The sequence below is a fragment of the Corvus kubaryi genome, unplaced genomic scaffold (assembly GCF_017639235.1).
Source record: "Corvus kubaryi isolate FWS band 111438036 unplaced genomic scaffold, C.kubaryi_AGA036_p1.0 66, whole genome shotgun sequence".
Taxonomy (NCBI): Eukaryota; Metazoa; Chordata; class Aves; order Passeriformes; family Corvidae; genus Corvus; species Corvus kubaryi.
This window is the reverse complement of record NW_024582054.1, coordinates 28,051,386-28,078,899: the sequence shown is the minus strand read 5'-3', so window position 1 is coordinate 28,078,899 and position 27,514 is coordinate 28,051,386. Positions and strand designations below refer to the sequence as shown.

Below are 27,514 nucleotides of genomic sequence, written 5' to 3'. Positions count from 1 at the left end.
TGTTTCTGTCTGAAAAATTTCCTTCTCTGTTACTCAAAACTGGATTAAAAAAAGCACTGACACTCTAAAGGTGACTTTTTCAGCTCTCTCAAGACCACTCAGTGTTAGAATTTTACCCTTGCTGCTCTATTGAAAGAGCTTCTCTTCCCTAATTTTTATGGTGTTGGATGGAGCAATTCCAGTTACATAGGTAACTGCAACTCACATAAACTGCATTCTAGAATTTGTCACAGATGTTTCTGATAGAACACAATTTTAAAATTACATTCAGATATGCATTAGTAAATTGTTTTAGCTGGATGCTTCTGGGACCAACAGCAGCAGTGAAGTGGTTTTGAACACAGTGAGCAGCTCAGTGAGCCCACAGCATTGCTTCAGATTCAGTCTGAAACAGCAATGAGGACACTGCTACTCCATCTGTGCCCAGAGCCTCTGTGCATGCCATCTGTGCCAACAGCTGTCCCCGTGACACTGTGGTTGGCAAGAGCATCTTAACACTGGCCAAATGCCTCCAGTTCCCATGGAATGGGTGCACACAAGCGTGGTCCACTCCACCCAGGCACACTGCACTTCACACAACAGGAGGCTGGATAAGTATTAAGTTTTCACAGCTACTTCACTGTGAATCGCATTTTTAAAAAAATGTAAGTAGAGATCCTTACCTTAGCTTGTCTAAAACATCCAACAGCTGAAGCCCTGGCAGGTGAAAAAAATAGATACAGTTGCATTATAACCCACTTGGTACTGATTTGTTATGATCTTGATATAATGTTATGCTTATAAACACTTTTTGCAGAGAGAAAAAGTGAAAATGTCTTCAGACGGATCTATCAAAGTAGGTAGAGTCATTGGGTAAATGATGAGACACCACAGTACACATCTGCAGCACCTGTGTGAACCACTGCACAATCCCCCTAGAGTTACTGAGGGACACAGGCACTTTTAGGGCATGAGTGACCTCAGTCCAAATTAGACATCTAAAATCAGTCTGATCCGGTCAAATGTTCCTTGATCTCCATGGAGAGAAATGGAGCCCAGGCTCACCAACTCAGATGCACCCGGTGTGTGAGGTGAATCCAAACAATGGTACCTAAGATCCTGGGATTCAAGCCATTGGAAAAAACTTCTGAATCATGGGACAGCCTCTGTGGCTCAACTGAGTAGACACAGAGTGAAGAAACTTCATCAACTCTTATAAGTAGTAGCAATATATGGAAATGTGGCCACATAAGATGGTTGGTTATAGAAATGTTCTGAAGAAGCTCAAATGATAAGGTGCTGGTGGGATTCCAGAAGAGATCAAAACTATGGGAAAGCAGCAAAGTTAAAAAAAATCTGTTGACAGAAAGGCTGCTGAGAATAAAGGTCAAAAGAAAGATGAGAATTAATATTTGCAGTTTTGCTTCCCAGCCTCTTCAGGCACCTTATGGATACATCTGAAAAGAACCAGTTTGGTAACTGACTTTCTCCAGGGAAAGGTGCAACAAACATCCTTACCTATGAACTCGTTTCTGATTTGTGTCCTTGTTCTTAGCTCTTCTTTCCCCAGGATGATGGCATTGATAGCACTCAGCAGTGTCACCATGTATGGCACGTTGTCTGTGTTGGAGAGCTCGTTCATTATGATGCTGAATCGATACTGCTGGTTCTTCACACTCTGTTGGTAACACAAGTGATATTATGGCAAGAATAGTCTATATAGACATAAATGCCCATGACCATAGTGCAGGCTCTTAGATGGAGTTATCATCTGAAACACTCAGTTTATCCCACTGTGCACAGGACAGGAACAGAGAGGTAAAAGCAGTACTTTTCCATTATGGAGCAGGGTCTGGTTGGCAGAGAAAGTCACTGAAAACACCTCTTGGATCCCTTCATGCTTTCTAATAACTGATGCATGTACCTGCTCTCATGGGCAGTGAAACCTGTGGATGTGGCATCATTTATTCTGCTGATCTGGTGGTGTTTTGCTGCCAGAAAGCACCTTGTGGTTGGCAGTCATCTGTCCACACAAGTCACAGAACAGCACCATAGATTTCTGCTGACCATGAAAAATTTCCTACAGCTTTCACCTTATAAACCCCTGCTTCTCTTACAAAACAATGCAAAATAAACTTCATTCCCACCCTTTTCTCTGGTACATGGATCTGCCTGCACGGATCAAAGCTGAGCCATTCCTCCTGCTCTAACCCAACACTTGCCTTGTAATGGTCCAAGGCATCCAAAGCCAAAGCATGGCCATCTGATGAGTAAATGCACAGTGCAGCCAGGAGCTCAAATATTTGCTTTTTGACCATGACATTAGTTGTGTCAAGTGCTGTAGGAAAAACAGAACAAAACAAAGCAGAATTTATAATGACATTAATGTTCTGAATCTCAGTGTCTTCTGCTACATGGATTATGAGCAGTGATAGAAAAGAGACTGAAGGAGGGGACCCATTACAATGGAAGATGGGAAGAAAAATATCTTAACATACAAATATCCCATCCCAATAGCATTATGTGATGGTAACTTCTAGTGGGAACAGTAAATGCTACAGGTATCCCACTGGCATTTTGGTGCAACTTGCAGTTATTCATCTTTTCATGTCCCAGTGACATGCTGCAACAGCAGCCAAGATTTTTTCAGCACTCACAAAATTTATTTCACATTTTCACATATGGGTGTTTTCTAGAACAGCAGATGAACCATTTTCTTCGATTAATGACTCTTACTTTTAGTGCAGAAAGCTCAATATGCATATGAGTTAGACCAATTGTTCCAATGGGTCCCCATGAATTCCCTTTTGGCACTACTCTCTCTCTGTGAGCCCTGGGAGCTGGGAGGGAGTGCATTAGACTCTCTTATTTTTCCTGTATTAGAGCAAAAAGAAGCTCCAACACTGAAAAGTCCAGGATACCCCCCGTTTTCTCAGTACAAAAATGCCAGCTCCATATTTCACACAGGCTAAGAAAATGCATGGTGAAGAGGAAGGAAGGGGACTTCAAAACTGAAGAGGGAAGTAAGCCAGCTTTCAGACTAAATGCATTTTAAAAACCTCTTAATAAGGGTTTCTGGGCACAGCTGCGATCTCTGGAGCAGCACAGAAGTTATCCTTCCAGCACCAGCATCATTAAGTGCTGTACAATAAGTTCTAGGAGATGCCCTGATGAATTGCAAAGCTAAGAACGAGCCAAGTGACTAGCAGGAGAATGTAAGTGGTGCTACCTACCATCTTCCAGAAGGAGCAGAGTGAGCAGCACAGAGAGCAGGCTCTCTGGAGTCCAAACATGCCACTTTCCCTCCTCTTTACAGGCTACAAGACTCCAGGCCCTTTCAGTTCCTCTCCCTCTGCCCTTGGGGATCTCAATGACTGAATAACAAATGTCTGCTGACAACCGAAGGGTCAAAGATTTCCAATGCCAGTACACAGATAAGGCTGGGTTTATCCCCAGCTCCTCAGTAAACTATGGCAATATTTGAGTGGAAATAGCACGGGGTGGCAAAGGCAATGTGATTTCACAGCTGTATTATTTTAAAGAAGAAAACAATCTCATTAATCAGTTGCGACCAACCATTTCCAACAGGCCTGGTGCAGGGCAGAAGGATACAGAACAAGAAAGTGCCCCTCAGTGCTGCATGTGATGGATGGAGCAGGAAGATGTCTTCTCACCTTGGAAGAGTTTTCTGACGTAGCCCTCGTTGCTCACAATGTACTCTATGCCTCTGTGGGAGTTCATGACCGCTCGCACACAGCTAATGCAGGTGAGCTGAAGCAAGGCATCGGAAATCCTGGCCACTCCTCGCCCAGACAGCCTATCCAGGGCCTCCAGGAGGAGGTCCAGCCCGGACAGCTCCAGGAACTGGACCATCCAGGCATCATCGCTGTTCTCCAGCCTCTTCTTCAGCCCGGAGTAGTTCACCACGGAGGGCATTTGCAGGAGACGGATGCACAGCTCTGGCTCTGCATTTTCCAGGTTGGCCTCTGACTGGTCAGTTTCCTGGGGTCCAAGTTTCTCCTTTAGGGCAGCCCACTTCTTGTGGGCACCTTCCTTTTTGATTGACATCGTGAATGGTTTGTTCTGCAGAAAAAGAAAAGACAAAGTGAGAAGTTTGTCTGGACTGATCAAAAGCTATCCCTGGAGCAGCCCTGTTTTTTCTTCAGTAATCAGGATGTAAAGCCCAACTACAGCAGGTCCCAGATCTCCAGCATGCAGGGCACACACTGGAACCAGTCCTCTGTTGAAGAAACTCAATATATCCCCACCTTAACCACACACATTACATTCAGGCTCTGAAGACTCTGTGGAGAGACTTTTAGCACATCCAGGCCAGCAAATACAGCTTTAAAAGTAGCCAATTTACACCAGTCAATTGTCACTACCTATTTTCATGCAGTGAAAGGATAAGGTTGGAAGCAGCATTATTAGCTCTGAACACCTAATGCCCATTAAACCACTTCAAAATCTCACTGTGCTGGAGAGGCTGTGCAGTTTCTAAGCATTTGTAATGGGATGGAGGAATCATTTTGAGCATATCCTGCTTATAAGAGCATCTGATTGCCCTGTTCCTTTTTCACTTTTGTTTCTTTTGACTGATGTTGAGGTTAATTTTATAGCACTCACTTAATCCCTTCTTGTCTGCTGTAATAGCAAATATGTTTGTACACATGGTGTTTATGCCTGATAATGTGAGAGCCTGACAGGCTGTGAGTGCAGGGACAGCAGCAGGAGGCTGGCTATGACAACAGCAGAGCACCTCTTTGGAGATGGGGAGTAATGGCCCGTCTCCCTGGAGTACATGGCATGTGCAGCCAGGCCATCAGCAGCAAGGAAGGCCAGGAACTGACTTAGAACAGAGAAACTGCAAAGCCAAGTGTAACTCTTGGGGCCAGATTTTATGGTTTTAGGCAGGATTATTATTTTTCAGACTCACAGGGATCAAGTTATACGATGCAGGTCCTTTTTCAAAGCAGCATGCAATCGTTTTGGCCACTGAGATTAGCTCAGTTGGTCAGAGCATGGTGTTAATAACGCCAAGGCTGCGGATCTGATCCCCATATGGGCCATTCACTTAAGAGCTGGACTTGATGATCCTTGTGGGTCCCTTCCAACTCAGTATATTCTGTGAATCTGTGATTCTGTTTTAAAGCTGAATTGCTCCCAGAGATGACAGTTTGCCCCACAAAAAGAGGATAAACCTGCTGGACCCAAATCCAGCCATTGATGCTACCTCCCCTTCCTGCCACACCACCAGGACTTCTGTTCCCCTGGGCTGCTGAGCCTGCACAGGGCTCAAAATAACCTGGGGACAGTTGGCCCCAAAACTCAGCACTTCAGGGACTGAAGGGATTATGGGAGAGTCTCATTTTCCCTTCCCAGTTCCAGCACAAGGCTTTCTAGCCCAGCAGCAACTAGAGAAAAGGCTTGAAAAATCTAAACTAAGTAATCTCTTGAAGGTTTTTTTTTCCCAGAAAGCCAAGATAAAGGATGGACCATTTACACTGGTTGCAAAAAAATCTCATTTTAAAGCCTGCCTTGTGATTTTTCCTGGGGACTGAGCTGTTGAGAAAGGTCCTGGCTCCTTCCCTGAAGCAGAGCCACACAGCTTCTGTTTTATCCAGCAACCCATTTTGGCAATCTCCCCTTGGCAAATAAACAGCCAAAAGCTTTGCTCACTGATTAGTGATAGGCATGATATTATAGGCCTAAATATGCCTCTTGGAAAGATGCAAAGGGTGATGGGATAGGAAACTCGAACAATTTCCCTGAGAAAATGTGATGGCAGGACTCTCTGGTGGCTCACAGCACCAAAGTCTGCATTGAGAGGTCACAGGGGTGAAGGAATTAGCAGGATATGGTGACAGAAAATCCATTTAGAGAGCTCTGCAGACTTTTCTTTTGCTTCAGTGGGAAAGAAGCTGGCCAAGCACCCAGTTGCTCCCTGTTCTGTTAGCTGAAAAAATGATGGTCACAATCCAAAACCACGAAGTGGTGAATATACCATCTGAGAACACACTGTACAGCTGAAAAGTGATAAAAAGGACCATAAAAAAACCAACGCAACCAATCCCCAAACAAACCTCCCTGCCAAAGCACAGGCTTGAGTTTCCAAGATTTGTCATCACTCCCTGCAGCCCAGAGCCCTTACTCACTCTTGGTAAAATTCTTGTTGGGATTAGTCAACCCCAGTCCCTCCCCTGTATTCAAGCCCAGGAATTTGGGTTAGGCTTGATGCAAAGGAGAACAGAAATCCTCCCTCACTGGAGGGAGAGAAGCAAAAGTGTCCTGCTCCAGGTTCACAGCCCTGGGGATGGGGCAGCGACCTACAGGTCTCACCAGTCATGGTGACTGCAAATCTACAGTCATGGGGCTGGAGAGGTGCACCTGCAGTCAAATTCTCCTCCATGCTGAGCACGGAGCCCAGCCATCCCTTTCCAGTGCTGGGGTCAAGCTGGACTTTCAGTGTGGGGCAGTGCTGAGGACCATCTGACCTGTGTGTTGGTCACCCTGAGGGGCTGCAGAAGTGGCTGCCAACTGCAAGCTCCCTTTCTCTTGTGGGACTTCTTTTTATACACAGCAAATCACTTTTTAAATTTGAACATGACTAAACATTGCTTATCCAGACAGATAACAAAGCAGGCTGGATTTTTGCTCCCAGATGTATAAATGCCTCATTATATTGTATTTGTATTATATTGTATCAGCTACAGCAAGTCAGAGAAATTACAGTAACAATATTGACCTCAGGCTTAGCTGATTCCTGAAAATTAAGCTCCACCAGTGCAACAGGAGACAGGAAATACCGAGAGAGCATCCTGTTTACCAGCAGATTTGTTCTGAATGATCCTTCCCTCCCACCTGCTCCACACAGATGTGAGGAGATGAGAAACAGAACCAGGCAGGTACCTCTCAAAACAGTTCTGGCCTGTGTTTTTATGCACTAAACTGAACAAATTGGATTGATTAAATATTATTCCCCACAGAGAGTGCACTCTTTTTGTAGGAAAGGAAAAAGGTAGCTAATGTATACTTGTAAAAAGGGAATAAAACAAATAGGAGCTGTGCTATATAAATGGAAAGGAAATGAATATGGAGGAGATGGCAGTATGACTGCAGATGGTGTCATAAATCTGTTTACAAACACAGATATGAGTGATATATTGTGAATACAACATCTTTCCATATTTTCCATGCAGCAAAGTGTTGCAAAGATGTTCAGCTACATCCTTAAAGGGCTGCTGGTTTTGCCTTTTATCTCTGACCACAGGAGCTTGTTAGCAGGTAAATGATCTCAGCAAAGTGAGACAGATAAGGACTGAAATGTAACACATCTATCTGGCTGGCTCACAGGGGCTATTTAGACTACATTGGCTGAGGGAAGGAAAGTGCCCTGACAAAACCAGACAGGACAGCTGAATACATCTCACCTCTTGCCAGCAGAAGGGCATGGGGTGCTTTGCTTTTTGTTTCCCAGGCCACAGGGGGGCTATGATGGTGGAAGCAATGTCCCCAGACCCTGTGTCTGACCATGCCTGCAGCACCCATGCTCTGCCTCCCCAGCTGCCTGCTCAGCACTGGGGCTGGGTGCTGCTCCCTTGGGCACATCCTGACAGTGTGTCAGGGACACCCACAGCCACCACAAAGAATCACAGAATCGTTTAGGTTAGACTAAAGACCTTTAAGTTCATGAGTCCAACCATTAACCCAGCACTGCCAAGCCCACCACTAAACCATGTTGCCAAGTGCCACATCTATGTGTCTTAAATGCAATCCTCTCCTCGTCTTCTCATGCTCAGAGGCTGGTTAGCCCTGATGGGGAATCACAGAATGTTAAGGGGTTAGAATGGACCCTAAAGATCATCTAGTCCCATCCCCCCCACCATGGGCAGAGACATCTCCCACCAGACCAGGTTGCTCAAAGCCCCATTCAGCCTGGCCTGGATGCCAGGGTTGGGGCATCCACAACCTCCCTGGGCAACCTGTTACAGTGTCTAACCACCCCACAGTAAAAAATGTCCCCCTCTTTCAATCTGTACCCATTACTCCTTGTCCTATCACTACAGTTCCTGATGGAGAGTCTACCTCTGGCTTCCCTGTGGGCCCCCATAAGATACTGGAAGGTGCTGTAAGGTCTAAAGCAGCATCAATGCAAAAGTACTCTTAATTTTAGGAGATTCCTTTGGGAAACATAAAGCCATCCTGAGGGCTTGTGCTCTTGCACCTGGCAACAGCAACACCACAATTCATGGTGTGAACTCCTTGGACCACTGGGTTTGCAAAGCTGTAATGAATGCTCCCTGCATCCATCCAACCTGGTCCATAAAATTTCCTCCTCATTTCTTTCTGAATCAGGTGCTTCCCAGATTCAGTTTTCTGTGCCTCTCTGTCCTTCAAGTCCACTCCTACAGAGATGACATCTGTGGGAGATAAATCAGGGCACATCAATACTTCTTCCATCCTGTGAAGCTGTGGAGAACAGAGCCGCACAGCCCAGCTTTCAGTCTAAATTATTACATGCCTCCAGGACGACATGGATCACAGCAAGGACTGGGGAGGACACGTAAAAAGAGATTTCTCAGGCCAGCTAAGTATAATTTAGTGAAAACAAAAGGGAGAAAAACTGCAGGTCAAAAGTATTCTGATTTTTTGGGGAGCAGACCCACTGCCTATGCAGAAGAACAGGGCATGGGGGCTGGTATGTGAGGGGGAACAGCAGCTCCTAGCTGCCCTTTCAAGAATTCTGGGAGCATCCCAATCCCACATGCTGCCCTCACAGCCCTCTGCTTCCCTCCACAATGCTGCTGGGGTGAGAAAAGCTCCTTTATGCTGCTCAGTCCCCCTCCCTTCCATGCCTGTTCCTGGCACTCAGGAGCCCGTTCTGCCTGGCTGACTGCTAATGACAGGTTTTGCTTCTGGGTAGTTCCAGTTTTCACTCTGCTGCTGGGAATACGCCAAGCCTTTGTATTTTGCAATGTGTCAGACTACTCAGTCCCTAAAAATGAAACAACATCCTGGCTTTGTGCTTTCCAAAATCACTTCTGGAAGCGTGATGTGTTTCCTTCACCTCTCCTTTTGCTTTCATTTGTGCTGCTGTTTTCCCATGCAGTGTCGGAAGAGCTCACCTACATCCAGGCTAACAAACCAGCCTCCCACGCACCAAGACGAGTGTGAGGGAACCACAAATCTCTATTTTAGACACCACCCTGGCCCCTTGGTGTGGGCCCCTTAGTGTCTCTAGGAACCAGCAGCATTCTCAGTCTCCCAGGGCAGCTGAGGGTAAAGACACGGTGGGAAATTCAGGCGAGCAAACCAAAGGCATAGTTTGCACAACAGACCTTGCCTCAGCATGCAAACCAAGTGCTGCTCCATCCTTCTGCTGCCATGGCCAGTAGACTCAGCAGCCTTTGGATCTACATATTTTTGATCTTCCCCTGTATCAGAGGCCAGAATGTGTGATTTATGCTTAAAAAAATGAAAAGGTTTTGGAATGAGTGCCCACTCTTGCTCTTCAATACTGAAGAAGTTCATGAGGTTTCTGGCACACTGTGCTTTGCTTTGGCACACATTACAGGAGCTCTCACAACACAGTCCAGGTCGGCTGTGACCTCAGCAGTGCTGCACCATTATGGGGAATATTTTGTTTTTAGGAAATAAGGGAGCGTGGACACACACCCTGCTACAGCTGGTGGGCAGGAGCTCTGCCATCCACACTCTGACTGGGCCTGGCACTGGGCTGGCAATGGCTTCTGCTGGCAGCAAATTTCCAGAGAAGGGCTTCAGTGCACAGACAAAGAGTGGCCATATTGGCATAAATTTGTATCTGTTTTTCCAGTATAGCTTATTCTTTCACAAATAAAGGAAAAAAATGTTGTCCTGATACAGTCCCATCCACCACTATCAGGATGCTGTGTGCCAACACAGCTTTTCTCTCCTGGGCAAATACAAGCTACAGTATTGTGTGATGTCTCACAAAATTGGTAAATGTGTCCAATATAGTTACACCGGGTTACACCGGGTTTAACCCCACCACTAAAAAAAAAAATAATTGCTGGTGCCTTCTTCCTCACAGTAAATAAATAAATAAATATCTCATTGGGCTGCTACAGGACCACAAACAAATCAAGCTCAAGTGAGATGCTCAAGGATGTTTATGTCAGGACCTTCAGTGGCCTCTAAACCCTTACTTATACGAGAGGTTGCACGATCTTAGCTTCAAATGGGCTTGAAACCACTCTTTGTTACTGTAACTGTGAAGACACAATAACCACTTCCCTTAACGTGGTGAGCTAGGTTTAAACCAGACTGGTGCAGCTGTCAGATTTTGTTTCTGCAATGGCCAGTGCCACTGGAGGGGAAACTGGCTTATCTGTGTGAGTGCCAAGTCAGACAAAGCAGTATCAGGAGCTTTCCATGGTGGGTGTTAGCCCTGGGCACCCTCACATGCTCCCACAGGCCTTGGCAGGCACAGAGGATTTCACGCTGGAGGGATGTGAGGTGGTGGGCAGCACTGGCCCCACGCAGGGGGTGCCAGCCCCCAGCTGTGCTGCACCAAAGGGGCCACCAATGCTTCACCCTGGTCCTTCCCTAGTGCTGTTGTAAGCAGACCCACAGGGGCCAGAGGGGCATCCTGCCTCCAGCCAGAAAGGAATGGGACTCAGGTCCAGATCCCACGAAAACTCTGACTGGGAGTAAGACTGGTCTGCTCCAGTGCCCACATGCTCAGGGCAGAAGCAGCACCTCCATCTGCCAGCAATTCCAGCACCATTCAGCATTTTGAGATGCAATTTATAATTATCATTTGGGGTCATGTGAGGAGCAGAAACTGTTACCCAGCAACATGGACAGTGCAGTGATAACTTTCTAAGACTCCTGGCTTCTGCTCTGTGGGAAGCTGTCACACAAGCTGATATGAGAACCAAAACCCTTTTATTGCCTTTTTTTTTTCTTTTTGTTGATGTTTTTAAAAACCTCCACAGGATGCCAAGAGAACATAGAAAACTGTCAGAGGGAAGAACTCCTACCTCAGAGCTGAAGCCAAATTATTCCCTTGTCTCTCCTACATGGAAGGATACTTCTCGACCAGTTGTGTGAGCCCTCCCTTCCCCAGCCAGCTCCTTTTCTCCTTCTCTGCCAAACAACCTTCAGTCAACACAGTGTAAATCCCCAAAAAAGTGTCTCTACAAATCGCATGCTCTGAGGAAGTTCAACCGGATGTCAGTGTATAGTATGCAAATACCACTCTTTGGAAAGGTGCAAGGAAGTGACTTTTCTATAGCCTCCGGGGAAGGTATTTGCATGTCATTTGTCATACCTCTCATTCACCCTGTGCTAGTCACTGAGAGGGTGTCGCTTCCCCCTGGGCTGGGAAGGTGGGAGCCTTGCCCCCACTTCATGTCTGTCTGCCAGTATGAAAAAGCACTCCTGGCACGGGTGACTCAAAGCAGGGAAATGACCAAAGCAGGGTAATGATCTGGCAAAGGAAAGGAAAAACAATGAGAAGGATAAAAGAGGGTGCAGGGTGGCCAGGGTGGTGGGATGGAGAGCATGGGTGTGGGTGGGGACAGCCCCTTGCATCTTGCATAAGCTGCGCTGGGTTTTCCAGCTTTGTGGCACCAGAACTTTAAACAGTGCAAGATCTCAGGGGTCTTTGCAATGCTGGAAGAACCAGGACAGCTTAAAATACTGAGGATGTCTAACCCAAGGCTGCCCACCCTGGGAGAGGAGCCACATAGCAAAGGCTGGGAGCTCAGGCAGTGTCCTCTGGGCAGGGGCTCAATGACAAGAATTCTGCTCTCATCAGGCACCACTAAGGTCCTGCTGAGCTTCAGCTTTTATGGGCTGAGCAGGCTCTGAAGACATTAAAAGCTCTTTTTAACAGAAAGCATCTCTCTGCCTTTCTGGTTGACATTTCATGTGAAAACTAGTTTGTGAGCCACAGCTGCAAAACGCATCCACTCAGCCTCTCAGGAGGTGTTAACTGAAACACAGTCATTATTAAATTGTGAATATTTCAACATGGCCCATTTCAGCATAGGCCTCCTGCCTGTCCCAGGGTAGCAGCTAGGCTTCAAATGTTCTTTCTTACTCTGTGAGGTTCTACCTTCAACTGAACCTCTCAGATCAAAAGTTGGAACCCACATCAAGAGTCTTCCTGCCTTAGATGGGAAACTCAACCCTTGTGTACACGAGCACAGCTCCACCAGTATTAGAAATACACTGATCTGTCTGCCCTTTGGCCCAAATTCAGCTGGCCTTTAAGAGATCAACTTGCCCACGTGCTTTCTAATTAAAACACCATAACAATGTAATGTCCAGGGAAATGACTCTGCATAATTCCCCATCCTGCCATAGGAAACACTCTGGGGGTGTGTCCATGCAATCCAAGACTAATGTTAATTCAGGATAGGTTTTACAACAGCAAATGAATGTCTCTTTACATTGTGTGCACTCCTGAAGTGTAATCCCCAAGTCCTCAAAAGATTAGTCGATAATCTGGTTCTTGGGAACAGGACCAGGCTCACAGCAGGTTTTAGGGAAATAAAATAAAATTTAAGAGAAAAAAAAATCCTGCAAAGAAAGGATTGTGATGGTGCAAACTCCTGTCCTTGAAAACCATGGAAGCAATGTAAAAGGTTATCAGTCAGATCCCATCAGGTTTCATCTGAAGCCTGGATCTGAGAAATTCCAGAAATGTTTCTCCTCCTAGAAAGGTTCCATCATTTCTGACACGAAAAAAACCCCACCCAAAAAACCCCCAAAAAACCAAAAGCAAAAAAGCAGAAGCAGAGAAATCAGGCTGAAAAGCAGGAAAACTAGCTCTCAGGCTGCTCTGTTCCTCTGCAGGCTGCACGGACATGAACTTTCAAGTTGCTCAGAGAGAGGGTAAATGGTTTTCCCCCAGCAAATCAACCCAATTTTACCCCAATTTTCTGGCAGTTGATTTGGTGGTCCTCTGAATTGTAACTACACCAAAATCAAACAGATTACATCAAGAACTAAGAGTTTAGTTCCATATAAGGTAAAGTAGAGCTGAGACCCTCTACTTTCTGTGTATCACTCTGCTGCCTCTGGATCACAGCGCAATGGCTTCACTGCCCACATGCCCACAAAATTCAGGAATCCAATTAAACAGACATAAATACAGCCCATTCGCCTTTAGGAATTAGATTATTCCTAATTACAGCAATCAGTGTCTTCTCGCTGCTCTACGTTTCTGCGACAAATTTATTCCCATGCCAGTGGCTTTTCACAGAAGTCATGTCAAGGGTTTTGGAAAGGGGACACCCAGCTCATTTCGGGCTGGCAGGGAGACTGTGCCAGCCAGAGGTCTGCTGCAATGGCTCTTTTTAGGTGATCCTGCCTAAAATGCCTCGTATCACTCCGTTCTAAATCACTAAACAGCAGCACAGACAGTATTCAAGAATCAGAGGTGCAATATTCACCTCTGCATCCCCATGATGGGTTTTGTTGGGTACTCTGGTATCTATGGGGCCAGTGAAAACAACCAAATGTTTACAATGGAAAAATTAGGGCAATAAATTTGGATAGTTCAATGTCTCTGTTCATCTGAGAACTGAACTCTGAGTTAAGCAACCAGAAGGACCAGTGTCAAACAAAGTGCTGAAAGGGCACTGAAGCCAGGTGAAGACGTATTAATTTAGGGGGACAGCAAAATAAAATTTAGGGGGAGAGCCAAATCCTCCACCTGCCCCCAAGGCTTCTGGCTTTTGCAACACAACCTTGTGCCATGCGGACAGCAGGAGATGCCAAAAGAGCTACTGGGATGCAAACGGAGTGAACTAACGATGACCTTCCCAGGTATTGGGAGAGCACAGTGACAGCAGCCAGTCTGCTCCCTCCTTGGGGAGCAGAGACATCTGAGCATCCTCAGGAAATCACAGGAGCAAGACAGGAACTGCAAATCTGACTGCTGCTGGCTCTTACTGAATTTCTCTACTCTCCTTGAAGACTGACATCCCTCCAGCTCTCTTGTCACAGACCAGCTCTCCAATTGCTTTTCAGCTGAATGCATTCACTTTAGAGGATGCTAAAAGGAGAAAAAAACCCCTTCTGAAGTAGTCTTTATCTGATGAATACTTCAGATAAAAAAATAAAGGACTCTGCTACTGCCGGTGGCATATTTCCGGGAACTTTGTACCTAATGGGGTTGATCTGCTTAAAACATCCGTAACATTTGCTCTGCAGTTGTCTTGGTAGGAAGCTTCTGCAAGAAAGAAACATCCTGTTTAGGGGAGGGTGCTTCCATCTGAGGAGATTAAGCCATTAACTGTGAGGAACTTGGAGCTTAATTTGGAAAGGTGTTGACAAAAATCTCTGCCAAAACCCCAGACAGCGGTTCTGCCCAGAGCATAGACCCAGGTACAGGTTTCTAAAGGCTGTATGTGCTCCTAAGCATAGGCTGGGTAAGAAGCCTGATATTTGTTTATTTATCCAGCATACATACATTGCACCTGTGCTAAGGCTGCAGGGAAACTGCTTAGGCACTGCCAGGATTAAGGGTGCCATGGTGGCTGAACTCTGCTCCCTGGTACACATGCTGGTGCTGCAGCAGCAAGGAGATGTAATTACAGAAAGAAGACCTTCTGAGCCCTGCCCCGGAGGGAGAGAGGCAGGCAGGTCCTGTCCAGGGTTTGGCTGTATCCTTGCAGCACAAGCACAAACCCTCCTCACCTGCACAAGGATGAAGATCTTCAGTTCTTCCCTAGAAACCAGTTTGATGCTGGAGGTCCACAGGAAAGGGCCGAAGGCACCACTAAGCCAAAGAGCTACCCAGGCCTGTATTTACAGACATCGCCTCTGAACAAAGCTACCAAGACACCAGAATAAGTACAGAAGGGGGAGGCGTTTTTCCAGCTGTTCTCCAAACAAGTTGCAAATGCGATTCCCTTCTATCGAGATCAGCTTTTCCATTCAGCTGCTGATGAATCACAGCAGCTGGTATCTCATCTGGTGAACAGCCCAAACACAAACATCCTGAGTGTTTTTGTTCAGATAAGCTGACCATAGCCAGGATTCCTAATGGCATGGGCGAAGCACGTACTGCACACATTAAGGAGAACAGCCCCAGATACTGCCAGGTACTTTCCAGCGCACTTGTGTGAATATGAACGTTACTAAGAGTAACCAGAGAACCTGCTCAGCTGCTAATTCAAGAAGTTAAGCATTTGAGCCGTTTAAAATAAATGCTTGAAGAAGGCTGGATTAGCATGATTTCAACATTAATCCACTCCAAAGATGCCTTCAGACTGTTTTCTCTATTGCTGGGTAAGGAAAGTCTGAAGAGTCTATTTTATAACGCAATAATCCTAAAATATTAACGGGCTTAACCTTTCATTTTGCTACAGTACTCGTTCCAGCTGTTTTGAGAGGACCTAAAATTGTCCTCCTAGATATTATCTTTCCAGTTTTAACTTAGTCTTGGTATTAATGTGAAGAGATTTTAGTGTGGCCCAACCAGTTGGGGATCATGGGAAAGTCTCATGCTGGGTCAAAATGACCTTACTATACCTGCAGGTTTTTCAGTTTTTTCTTATCACTTTAGAAACAAGTGATACTGTTTTGTTCTTTGCAAAGAAATCAATTGTTCAATCATATCCTCAGGTTTGCATAGTCCAAAGAGTTGCAGTGCTTTATGCCAGCTAAACATGTGGCTGTCATTAATCTTCAAGAGGAAAATCACTATATTTGTCTGATAAGTTAATACACAACGAATATTAGGACATAATTTTATACGTGATTCATCTCTACACATATGGCTTGCTTCAACACTTGCTTACAAGTGTTATCAGAACAGGGGTTTGGGAATTATAGGCTTGTAAATCAATTTAGCTTTGTGTTAAGTCCTTTCCCTTCCTTTCTAGATAAATAGAGGCCTTATTTAAGGCTTGGTAATGTTTGTGGAGGTTCAGTCCATTTCCAGTAATGGAAACAACAAAACCCAGGATTTATCCCCAGGCTTATGAAAGAAGCCTCAGGACTGGGTAAATATAAAATAACTCATGAATATTGGACTGCTTGTTCTGAAATGGGGAATTACAGCCCATCAGTGCATAAACAAGTGAGCACAGCCAGGCAGACTGGAAAGCAGCCTTCCAAGGGAGAAATGGAGCAGCTCAGCCAGGTTTCAGATGAGAGCTACTCAGGGAGCCGGCTGCCACATCAGCAGGACACAAACCAGAAAGAGAACAAGTTATAAAATGTATCAGGGAATAAAAACATTTGTTCCCCAGTTCACCTTCATGGCAGGCTCAAATTTGCACTATTTGTCATATAAGTCAAGAAGAAGACACAAATACTTCCTAAATTGCAGAGCCCACTGCTGACATGCCAAGTAAATACTGTAACCCCCAGCTTCTTATTCTGTGAACTTTTTTGCTCTGGCTCAGAGCAGATTTGCTTTACTGCATTGTGCACACAGTTGAAAGTTAAGCCGACCAATCCTAAAGGATTTTTCTTTTTTTTTTTCTTTTCTAAATAGCAGAAGTAATTAATCTGCTTCAGAGAATGAATCAGCCTTTTCTGAGCTAGAAACACACAGAGGAGATTGTGGCTGTTTCTGGGGCAGGAGGGAGGCTTACTCACACAGCTGATGCAGCGGAGGCAGCCGCCCAGGGTGCACAACTGTGGGCTGCAAGGGGGGCAAAACCCCAGAGCCACACCCCAGAACCCCCCAGTGCCATCCTGTGCCCCCAAGGGACCCGCTGGGACAGAGGGAATGGGCTCAGCACTGCAGTGCAGATGGAAGAGATGAGCTGGTGCATAAGGAAGGGTCCAGGGAGGGCTGTGTGGCTTTGCCTCTCCTCCTGCAGCCCCGAGCTGCACCCACTCCTGGGAGTAAATCCGTAGGCAGCAGGGGCCATCCTTTTCTTTAGGTGAAGAACCTTGATCTGGGCCAGACGGTGGAACGAGTTGATTTGCCACAGTTTGACTTCTCGGCAGGCTGTGGGAAGAACAGCATTGCTCACAAAAAGCTGCTGCCTTGTACTATGGGAACTTCTGTTTCCAACTGGGGCTTCTGTCAGAAAATAAAGCTAATGCTTAGCTCACTGCTTCCAGCCAATGCTCAGCAATGACTTAACAGAAAAGCAGAACGGGCGAGGAGCAAACAGTTCCCAGAAAGGGGAAACCAGCAGGACAGAAGCAGTGTGGAGATAGCTGCCTCATTAAAAATAATACAATTTAACTCATGGAGCAGAGGGTAACACAGTTATGCCCTAGATGCCTGACAAAAGCAGAGCTGCTCACCAAAGTTAAAAATAAAATTTAAATAAATAAATAAATACATACATAAGGATGATGCCAACTTCATTCATTGATCTGGAGAGAGGAAAGGGGCTCTGCTGCTGCCCTGGGGGCTACTGCTGCTTCCCTCCCTTCATCCCCTCTGCCGGCCAGGAAATGCTGGGAAGAGGCTGTGCCTCCAGCAAGGGAAGGGCTCGCCTTGCAGTCCCTGGGACATGAGTGGGGCTGGCATGTCCCTCCCTCCCTCTGGGGAACAGAGGGAAGGGGTGGCACAGGTGGCCATGGCTCCCTGTGCAGAGGCTCTGTGCAGAGCAGACAGGAGAGCAGCTCATTTGACCTCTGAAATGGCAAAATCACCAACATTTTCCACTTTAAAGTATAACTAAATATAGAGGTTTTATGGTTGCAGGATGCCTCCTTTCCCACAGTTTCCTGGAGTGATCTCCAAATTCCTCTGATGTCCTTGCTTGTTAAAACGTGACTCAGCTCTCCCATCTGGAAAAGTGGAGACCCACACAGTTCCAAGGTGGCCAGCTGCCACTAGTGATGTCCTATGGTAGCATTAGCCATCAGCTTGGGAGCAGCAGAGGCAACAAAAGGCTTTGCAAGATGGATTTGGGGTGAAATCAGTGTTACAGAGCCTGTGTGTACTCTGTGAGCGGCAATGCAAACCATCAGCTGAAATTTCCCTGGTGTCCCTTGTGGGGAAGTCCTCTCAGCACCAAGGAGTGACTGGGGACACCTGCTCACAGACCCTAATGGAGCAGCAATGCAAAGACCAAATCCCTCGTCTGCCCTCACACATTCCACAAAATGAATACTGTTCACACCTCAGCTGAATAATGGTCGTGGCAAGAAAAACAAGCGGGAAGTCAATGCCAAGTAGCACCACCTGGTGATAACTACTACACCCGTGCCAAGCTGGACATCAGGCCTTACCAACTACAGCATTTGGCAGCTCCTCCTTTGCCTGTACTTGTGTTACTGGACATAGTGCTGGAGCAATGTCCCTTCTGAAGTGAGCTCTCTCTTTCAGGGTCATTAACCATTTGGGAATCAGCTGGGTGACTCCAATGCTGGAATGAGAATTTCATCCACTGTCTCTCAGTCCTCCTTTCTGGCTTTGTCTGGTGTCCTTTATCAGCTCAGCTGGTTTTTCAGAGACCTTGAAATACACCATCAAATGCTACAGAGCTTTTTGCAAACACTATTGCTTGCTTAAGATTCTCACTGATCTGTGGCTTCAGCATTCCCAGCACTTTGAAATGTCAGCTCAGGTATCAAAATAGTAGAAACAGCTGAATCCGTGAACAGTACGTGTTCATTACATCAAACACAAACCCCACCATGCTGTTAGAAGCTCTCCTGATGCTTTCTGCAGATGTGAAAGGCTGGCTGACAAAGCAGCAACAAATGTTCATCTGCCACATCACACAACCACTTTTAATTTCAGGCACTCCTGTAGATGCCAGGCTATGACTCAGGGGTTCATGCTTGAACCCCATACCTCTATTTTCTTCCGTGTTCAGTTTCATAAGATCAGCTCATCTGCCATTGACATTATCTGGTAGCAATCATAAAGCTTGGCTGTTGCTCATTAGTTATTCTTTTCCTAGGAAAAAGGAGCCAGAGAATATTCACCCTTGACAAGGAACCTGAGAGACACTGAGAAGTCGCCCAAATGTAGAGAAGCCTTTTTTTTAAACATTCCCAATCTGTGCTTCACTCCAGTTCCTAAAGCATGCCTGCAGAACTGGAACCACTGGAATGGTGTGACAACCCCACACCCGACCTGTGAGCATGAAGCTGCCCTTCGTTAGAAGGAGAAAGTCAAGGCTCAAAATTTGGTGTGACTTTTTTCCATCCCCCAATTCATTCTTAGCATTTCAGTTGACAGAACAGACTTGAAAAATCTCTGAAAAATTAAAATACAGATCATTTGCCCGCTCTGTTGCAGCATTTGGTGCTCTCAGTGCTTTTTCTGGCCATTGGGAGATGAAGGCAGCCTCTGCGAGACCAAGCTCAGGAGCATGGTATGACAAACTGCTGCACAGGCAATGCTGAGAAACACTGGAATAAACTTGAGCTTGGTGGATAATGCCAAAGGGATTATAATATATTAAGTCAGAAGCAGGTAGTCATGCACTGAACACAAGGGGTATCACACTGCAGAGTTGTATCTCGTTTCTGCAAAATATTTAGCAATTTTTCACCTAGTTATATAAAAAGCAACATACAATGTTAATGAATGGAGCAGGGATAACTCCTGTTTATCTGCACCCACTGCAGTATTTTGGACTGAGCAGAGCTGGATTTGTTCAGCGCCACTGTGTGACCCCATGACCTGGCTTTGTTGATTTGGTGGTATTTTCTCTGAATCATTATTGATAGACCTTACTGCAAATATTAAGAAGGAGGATATTCAACTGCAAGCTTAACCTGAGCTCAGATATGAGCACTGAGTTTGCCTGAAGTTCCTTCAGCTGTTTCAGCTCGATGAATGTTGTTCACTGCCCAGTCTGCAGCATTGTGTTGCTGCCCACTGCTGAATACACCCATCTTCTATTCATGGCTGGTTACAGTACAGTGGTAGGATTAAACAGCCCTCATCAACAGAATAATCATTGCAGAAAAACCCCACATCTAATAATTGATGCCATGGAAGTAAATCAGGTGGAAAGAAGGACAAAATGCAACTTAGCTTTTTTTGCTAAGAAAAATTTTCTGCTCAGCCGCTCTAGGAAAATTATCCAGCATACCTGGCACACAAGACAGGGATAAAGTTCAGCTACAACATATCTGAAGCCACCTGCTATGCAGCTCAGTGAAATCAGGAGTTTACAAACAAAAGATGAAAATTGGTAAAAATAAAGAGGGTACAGACCTAGAAGGATCAGACAGACAATGAAATGGAAGGGGTCAGTCTGAGTTTTGCAGGGGTCACTACTGAAAGTGAGAAACACTCCATTCTACTTAACTTCTCCCTTCATGACAGAGCAAGTGGGAGAAAGCTGGGGGCATACTGAACCAGCAGAAAACACGAGGATATGCAATAGAAATGGGATTAATAAAATGGCTGGAATACGATGAGAGCTGACAGCAGAAAACAAAAGTCAGATGGACACCTGGAGATGACAATCCCAGCTTCCCACCCCCATCACAGGACAGGAGAAACCTGAAGAAGATGATAATTGCAGCACCTACCTGGTGAGGGATTTATTTCTAGGTGAGGTGTCAAAGCATGAGAGGCACAGGACAGACCTCTGAGCCTTGCAGCTCTGCTCATCCACAGGGAAGTCGGAGATTAAGAAGCCCAGCTCACAACTGCCAGGGATCAGCAGAAGCTGGAGCCTGCTTCATGAAAGCAGACAGCAAGTTCTAGCTCGTTTGGCATTGCACAGTAAAGAGAAAAGCATGCAATTCCTATTTCTACACTGATAAGAGAGAGAAGCATCAGACTGGGAGAACTAAGAAGTCATAGTGCAAATACAAAGTAAGAAAAAGCCATATATTGGAGACAAAATTGTAATATCAGTTCAGTAAATGTCTGAAATTTCCCATTCCCAGAAGACTGGCAACAAATGAATTACAGTCGTGTGCAATAAGGCATAATATCATTCTGTGTTTAGATTTGCTGACCTGCCAGGTCTCTTCCTGTCCTACATTTAGATTATCTTTTATACAATGGGTCTTGTACACTGCTTGCATTTTTTGAGCAGTATTTTGGATGACAGCCTAGAATGGGGTTATTAACTTACCCTGTTATAAGTAACAGGAGAAAAAAAAAATCTCATATTCTCACAGATTCCTGCGATCCCCTCCCCCCGGCCCTCTAGTTTTGGCAGCCTCTGTTTAGTGGAAAAATAAGCTTAAGTGGATGGAAGAGAAATGAGATTAGTGGCCAGACAGCCCAAATTCTGAGCAAGTTCAATAGGACGATGGCAACCTTACCATAACTCTGCTGATTCCAACTTTTCTCTTCAACTAACTTAAGCCAGAAGTTTTCTTGCAGTCTACCATGGAGCCCAAAGTGTTTTAAACTGTGTTTACCCAGAAAAATTCTTCAGTCTTAAGAATCCATGAAAAAGAACAGAAAGTTCACAGCGTTGATCAGGTAGAAGAGGGATGACCACGAACACTGTTTCGGGGTATTTCTCCTAAGATCAGTGTGTCTGAGCACTCCTTCCCCGCCCACAAGCTCTGGAATTCACCTCTGTATGCTGATGTTGCAAGAAGCCATTTAATCACTGCCGAGTTATTGAGCAAAAGGGAGGATGAGGCTGGAGAGAACTATGTGGGAAAACCGGGCAGGACTTGGGAGACCGTGTCTGAAAACCACTGGATAACAGAATATTTCAAAATAAAAGCTTCAAAGTGGCCCAGCCCAGACGCAGGCACACCGGCCATCCACACCATGCCGGGAGATGCTCTGCCAGCCCCAGGCACAGCAGGACCACATCCCGCCTGCACATCGCACCTGCAGCCTGCACCACGTTGCACCCACACGTGCAATCTGGACCACGTCACACTTACACACGCTGTGCCTGCACCTGCGATCCAAACTACATCCAGCACCTGCCACCCGAACCACACGCAGCCCTTACACGGTGTGTTTGCGGCTGCAGTCCGGACCAGCTCCCACCTGTGTGCTCCACCGTCGCACCTGCAATCCAGACTTCATCCCACCTATACACCGCGCTGTTGCATCTGCAACCCGGACCGGCTCCCACCTCCCCTGTGTACCGTCAGAGCGGCAGCAGGAGCGCCGTCCCAGCGATGCTCCACACCTGCAGCCCAAACCGGGTCCCACCTACACCTCCCTGCTGCTGTCGCGCCTCCATCCCCCCTGCGCTCAGCCATCCCTCCCTGCAGCTTCGAGCCGCCCGCCGAGCTACGGCCCGGAGAGCTCCTTCCTCCGCGTTCACCCGCCCCGTCTCACCGGACCGGGGCACAGCCGGGCGCGGGGATGCCCAGCCGGGCTGCAGCCCCGGGAGGGGGGTTTAGCCCAACTTCTCCCGACCGAAAGGACCCCGTTCCCGCGATCGCCCCCGGCGGAGCTCGGCCTTACCGCGGCGGCTTTCCTGCGGCGGGGACGGCAGCGACCCTCACCGCCAGCGCCCCTCCGCCAGCGCCCGCAGCCGCCGGGCTCTGCCCGCCCGCGGGAGCCGCGCCCGGTTCCGGGGCGGGGCGCAGGCGGAGCGGGGGGTCCGGACCGGCCCCGCCATGGAAGTTTGTCCCCGCCCGGACCGGGGTTCTGCCGCGCCGCCCCAGTCCCGTGTGCTGCCGGCCGTATTCGCTTGGCGGCCCCGCTCCCGTGTCCCGGTCTCGCCCTGGCAGATCATCCCCGGGGAAGAGCTCTCCGCGGAGCCAGTGCTGCGTCCCCCTCGCTGCAGAGGGGTCCTGCCCACCACGGAGGGGTCCCCAATGTGCCCCTTCCTCCTGTGTCCCGCGGGCATCCCGGAGGCGAGCGCTGCCCCCGCCCCGGCCGGAGCCGTCTGACAGCCCGAGCTGCCCCGGTGTGAGCGGGTGCAGCCCGTGCCCGGCTCGGGGACCCTCTCAGTCCAGCCCTGGGGTTTGGATCCGCGGCCCGGGGCTGGGAGTTGAGGGGGGAATCACGAAAGCTGGGGACAGGCTGCCGAGGCGGTCAGAGACCCAAGGGATCCTGCGCCCTCCTCTAGGGACCCGGCACCCTGGTCTCTGCAATTTAAGCACTTCACTTTCAATACAGAATCATGGCATCGGTTAGGTTGGAAAATACCTTTAAGATCATCGCGTCCAAGCGTTAACCCATCATTGCCAAGCGCACCACTAAACCACATCCCCGAGTGCCACATCGACATGTCTTTTGAGTACCGCCAGGGATGGTGACTCAATCGCTTCCCAGGGTAGCCGTTCCAATGCTTCAATCTTGTACTTTGCACCGGGTTAGTAAAGCTAATATTTGAGTATATTTCACCGATTTTGAGTGTATCACCGTGTAAACATCTTGTCAGATACAGCCTAAAACCGAAGTCAGTACAAATGTAATATCTCGTGGTACTTCAAGTCAGTGGGCACAGAGGACCACCCAACCTAGCAGGGAGGAAGGATGCATTTTCTGTTAGTAAAACATGTCAGCTCTAGAGACGAGCAACGAAACAGTGGAGTTAAGTTAAATATTAACAGCCACGTGGAGAAAATTTGGTGGAAAAGTTTGTTTCCCTTCGTGAGTCAGAAGTGCTGTCTCCTATAGGCATTAGGGGCATGAGTCGGTTCTGATTTCAGGCAGAGCCACTCAGCTTTGCCATCCAGAGAAAACCTGGCAGGGAAAATCATGGAGGGGGGAGATAACTGGTAATGTGTTTTGCAAAGGGCTGCTGCAAGCCAGTGAGAGCCAAGCTGAGACTACTGAGTGTGATTACAGGCGACTGGAGGATAGTTACAGGGTAAGAACACAGGGCTGAGTACTTCTGAGACTTCAGATTGGAAAATGAGACCTGAGCTTTCACTGTTTGCTCGTAAAACACTCCTCTGTTTTTAGTGGAAGAGAAGACAAATGGAAAAAGACTGCCTCTCTCGGAGATGGCCGTTAACCAGAGTGGCTCATTGTTTCCTCTTTTGCCCAAAATAAATGTTTCTAATTGGTATCTTACGCAATACTCAGGTGGCACATACTTAGCTTTACAAATCTACACAGTGGGAAAAATGGATGTGTCCTCTGCAATCTTTCTCTGAAGGGTATAAACCTGTTTTTGAAAGAGCTATTTGTTGTTTAGGAAATACTAATTGTCTTTGGCTGCTGCTGCTGTTCTTGCTTTAGCCTTTTTTCCATTCTCTGCAAGTTTTTACTGCTTTGGTGTATGAAGAACAGGCAGCCCAAATCTTTCCTGCTTGAGAGCATTTTTCTTCCTCTTTGCCTTTGTCTGCTGCCTGTGCATTCTGGAGCAGCCCTGCCAGGGTTGGCCATATGGAAGTCAGACAGGTAGGGCACCTTGATGTGGCCCATGGGGCTTCCCCTCATGCTGCCTCATTCATATGCTCATTTCAGGCATTTTCAGCGTCAGATTTGTGGCTTCTGTCCCACATAGTGGCTGTGTGAGCTGGGGCAGGTGGGCAGTAGATCCCTAATCCACTTATCAGCTATGTCTATAGGAGCACAGGGTTGCAGGGAGTGTGACCATGTGGGAGCTGGGTTTCACACAGGAGACTTGCAGCTCACAGTGACCTTGGACTCAGGGCAGATGTGAGACAACAAGGGAACTGCTCTTCCTCTGTGTTCCCCTGCTTTATTCATTCTTACACTAATGCTCGATACTTGTCAATCCTGCTTTCTGACTTGGATGTAGAAGGACAGTACACATGGCTCTGAAAATTGCTTATGGAAGACAAATTATAACTGCTGGGCCATAAGGGCTCTCACCATCATGTAGGAGTGAGGGGCAAAGCTCAGAAAAGACAAGGCAAGGAGAAAAAATGAAACGCTGTGTAAATGCCCCATTTTCACCAAAATCCCTTTTGACCGAAGCAGATATGACTGCGGGGGTGAACAGTGAACACACAAGTGCTCCTTTGTTGGGATAAAGCCATGCTGTGCATGTATGTCCAGAGCTGGATGCACACATGGTGTGGCTGAGGGGGTGCAGTAGCTGGTTTCCTTCCCCAGACTTGTATCTGCAGTGTGATTTGCACTTTGAAACCTTGCACCCACAAAAATCAGGCTGAACTCTCCCCGGGCTCTCTATCTGCCTGCCAGGAGGGGCTGTGATCACTGAAGTTGCTGTTGGGTGTCTGAATTGCCATTTCTGTTTGGTGCTATCACTGCCAATTATGTCAGAAATGTGTAAATAGAACTCCACCACGTGGACCAAATTCTTCTTTGGTCAGGTGGCCAATTTTTTTTCTTTGCTTTAGGCAAAAGAGCTGATAGCAAATTCATTTTCGTTCAACATCATCCATGTGCTTGGCTGCTCAGTCCTACAGTAAAAGGGCTGTAAAGAAACACCAGAGCAGCTGGAAGATGGGGCTTTGAAGCTCAGGGGAGTTGTTGCCCTGGCTGGGTTGAAGTCCTAAAAAGCAACTTTTTCAGTGGAGCAAGCTTCTTCCAAATTATTCTTAGTTTGTATTGCTCTTTGTTCTTTATACCTACACTAATATAAATAGAATAGAATAGAATAGAATAGAATAATTTCAGTTGGAAGGGACCTACAGTGACCATCTAGTCTTAAATGCCAAAAATATGAATCAAAGTTTTTTCTACTCTTTTTTTTCTTCCTGTCCACAGACCTATGTCAGGTTCCTGATATTTTACCTGCAGTTGTGCCCTGCCCTTCAGGAGGGCTGAAACATTTATTTGGGGCTTTTGACATGAAGGAAGGGCTGCAGTAGAGCTCAGGAATGTAGAGACGTGAGTGTTTGTGCAGACATTCCTTTTCCTACTAAGCAGCAGAGTTTTAGACAGAGATCTGCCATGCCGAGAATGTCATTACCGCACAGCTGCAGGAATTGTTGTCCCAAGGTCTGATGACGAGAGTTGGTTTTGTGTTTGTCCCTGTTCAGATTAAAGCAGGACTCATTTCCAGCAGTGGTGAAGGTTAAGAGCATGTACTGCACAGAAGGATTCCTGATCTTTTGTTTCTTCACTTAAGCCCTTTGCAATGCTTACAGCAAAGGTCAGAGCACAGAAGAAAAGCGCTTTTTGGTTTTGAGTCGCAAAGCAGTTGTCAAAGAGTGGAATTTTCCTGAGGGAAAGGCCCCAAGAGAGTTGAGAACCTTAAAGAAAAAGATATTATCTATAATACCAAGTGCAAAATAATTTTCGTGTTTTAGCGTTCCCTGAACCACAGGAGATTGAGTAAGAACACTGGGAAGCAATGTGGTGTTTGTAAGTCAATAATGGTGCATACATACACGAGGGTTTAGACACACATTTGCAGTTGTAATGGGAGGAAGATAAACCCCAGCCCCTCCCATTTAAGAAGCCTAGAGACACTGAATGGGTGAAATGCCTCAGATTGTGTAATTTAGATAAAGACCCGCTGATGTTCTACTACATAACGCAGCTAAGCAGAGCCAGTTTTTCTGAGATGTTTTCAGTCACTCTGCCTCATGTTTTATTTTGTTGGAGGCTACACTTGGAGAGCAAGAGTCCTTTGTTTCATCAGGGCTCATCTGCTTCTCTTGCCTCCTCCCCACTTGACAGTGCTTTTTCCTTCGTGTGCCATCATGTTTATTTCCCCAGCAACAGCGACTGCATCTCAAACATGACTTCATAGAGATTAAGGGCTTTCAGAACGAGTGTCCACAGCAGACTGAAGTCTTCTTCCCTTCATTGCAATTTAGGATTAATGGCTGTGTTTCCCGTGTAATGGATTTTTAAAGCACTGCGGTTCTGGCACTGATTATTCAGGCACACTCAAAGCACAGACTAATGGGACGTAATTTTGTACTGATTCAGTGCTCTGGTTTTCTTATAAATCTCTTACTCCTTGGTCTTCCTGGTTTTCTTCCAGATATGCAGCAAAGCCACACTTGCTGTCACTTGCTGTGGATAAGGGAATTGGTTACAAACTCAGGAGACAATGTTTATCTAGGTATCCCATTCACTGGTGGAATACACATCTATCAGCGAGACTGGGCCGAGAGGAGATGTGTGGTTCCCTGCTCCTATCTCTTATCCAGGTGATGTAAAGATTTCTAAGTCTTCCAGAGCTTGGAAATGTTTCCAATTCTGGCAGGAAAGCCTTCTGCTTTTATGCCTCAGTTGCTGGAGTTCAGGTTCCCATTGTTAATATCTCAGCTACGAGCATCCTTTGAAATCCTGTGTGTAATTCTTGATAATTCCCAGAATGGTGAATCTAAAGTGGGACAGATGCTGAGAAGAGGGATGCTAGTGGGGTTTTACAGCATGAGATTAAAAGAGTTTTGTCTGATAAAGCATAACAAAATGAGGGTTGAGAGGGAATGTGATCATCTTTGAATATATTAGGAAAGGTCTCAGTGCCACGCAGGAGCAAAACACCCCCTGGCTATTCAAGTATGTGAACTGTGCTGGCACAAGAACAAATGGGTATTAATGAGAAATAAACCCATTTACACTGGGGAAGAGAAAAAGGGTTTTAATGGTCAGAAAGGTGTTATCTCTGTCAGGAGATGAAAGGCCAAAATTCTAGGCTGAGTTAAAAGGGAGCTTCATTGCTTTATGAAAAGTGATTGAAGAGGGGTTTGTCTGCACTAGCAGTTGCCAATTGCAGTGACCACAAAACCCTGTTTGATCCTAAATTCTTGTTTCCTT

The 27,514-nt window shown here is 46.6% G+C and overlaps 1 protein-coding gene across 1 annotated transcript; it reads right to left on the bottom strand.

Annotated features, from left to right (window-relative positions):
* Positions 1-658: 658 nt before the first annotated feature.
* On the bottom strand, positions 659-22,063 carry INF2 (inverted formin 2). The gene is made up of 5 exons (XM_042046998.1): positions 21,196-22,063; positions 3,654-4,062; positions 2,202-2,317; positions 1,498-1,657; positions 659-696 (listed from the first exon to the last, which is right to left on the bottom strand). Exons 1-5 carry the CDS (start codon positions 21,196-21,198, stop codon positions 659-661), a joined length of 726 nt encoding a protein of 241 aa, XP_041902932.1. The 5' UTR covers positions 21,199-22,063.
* Between the last annotated feature and the right edge of the window lie 5,451 nt (positions 22,064-27,514).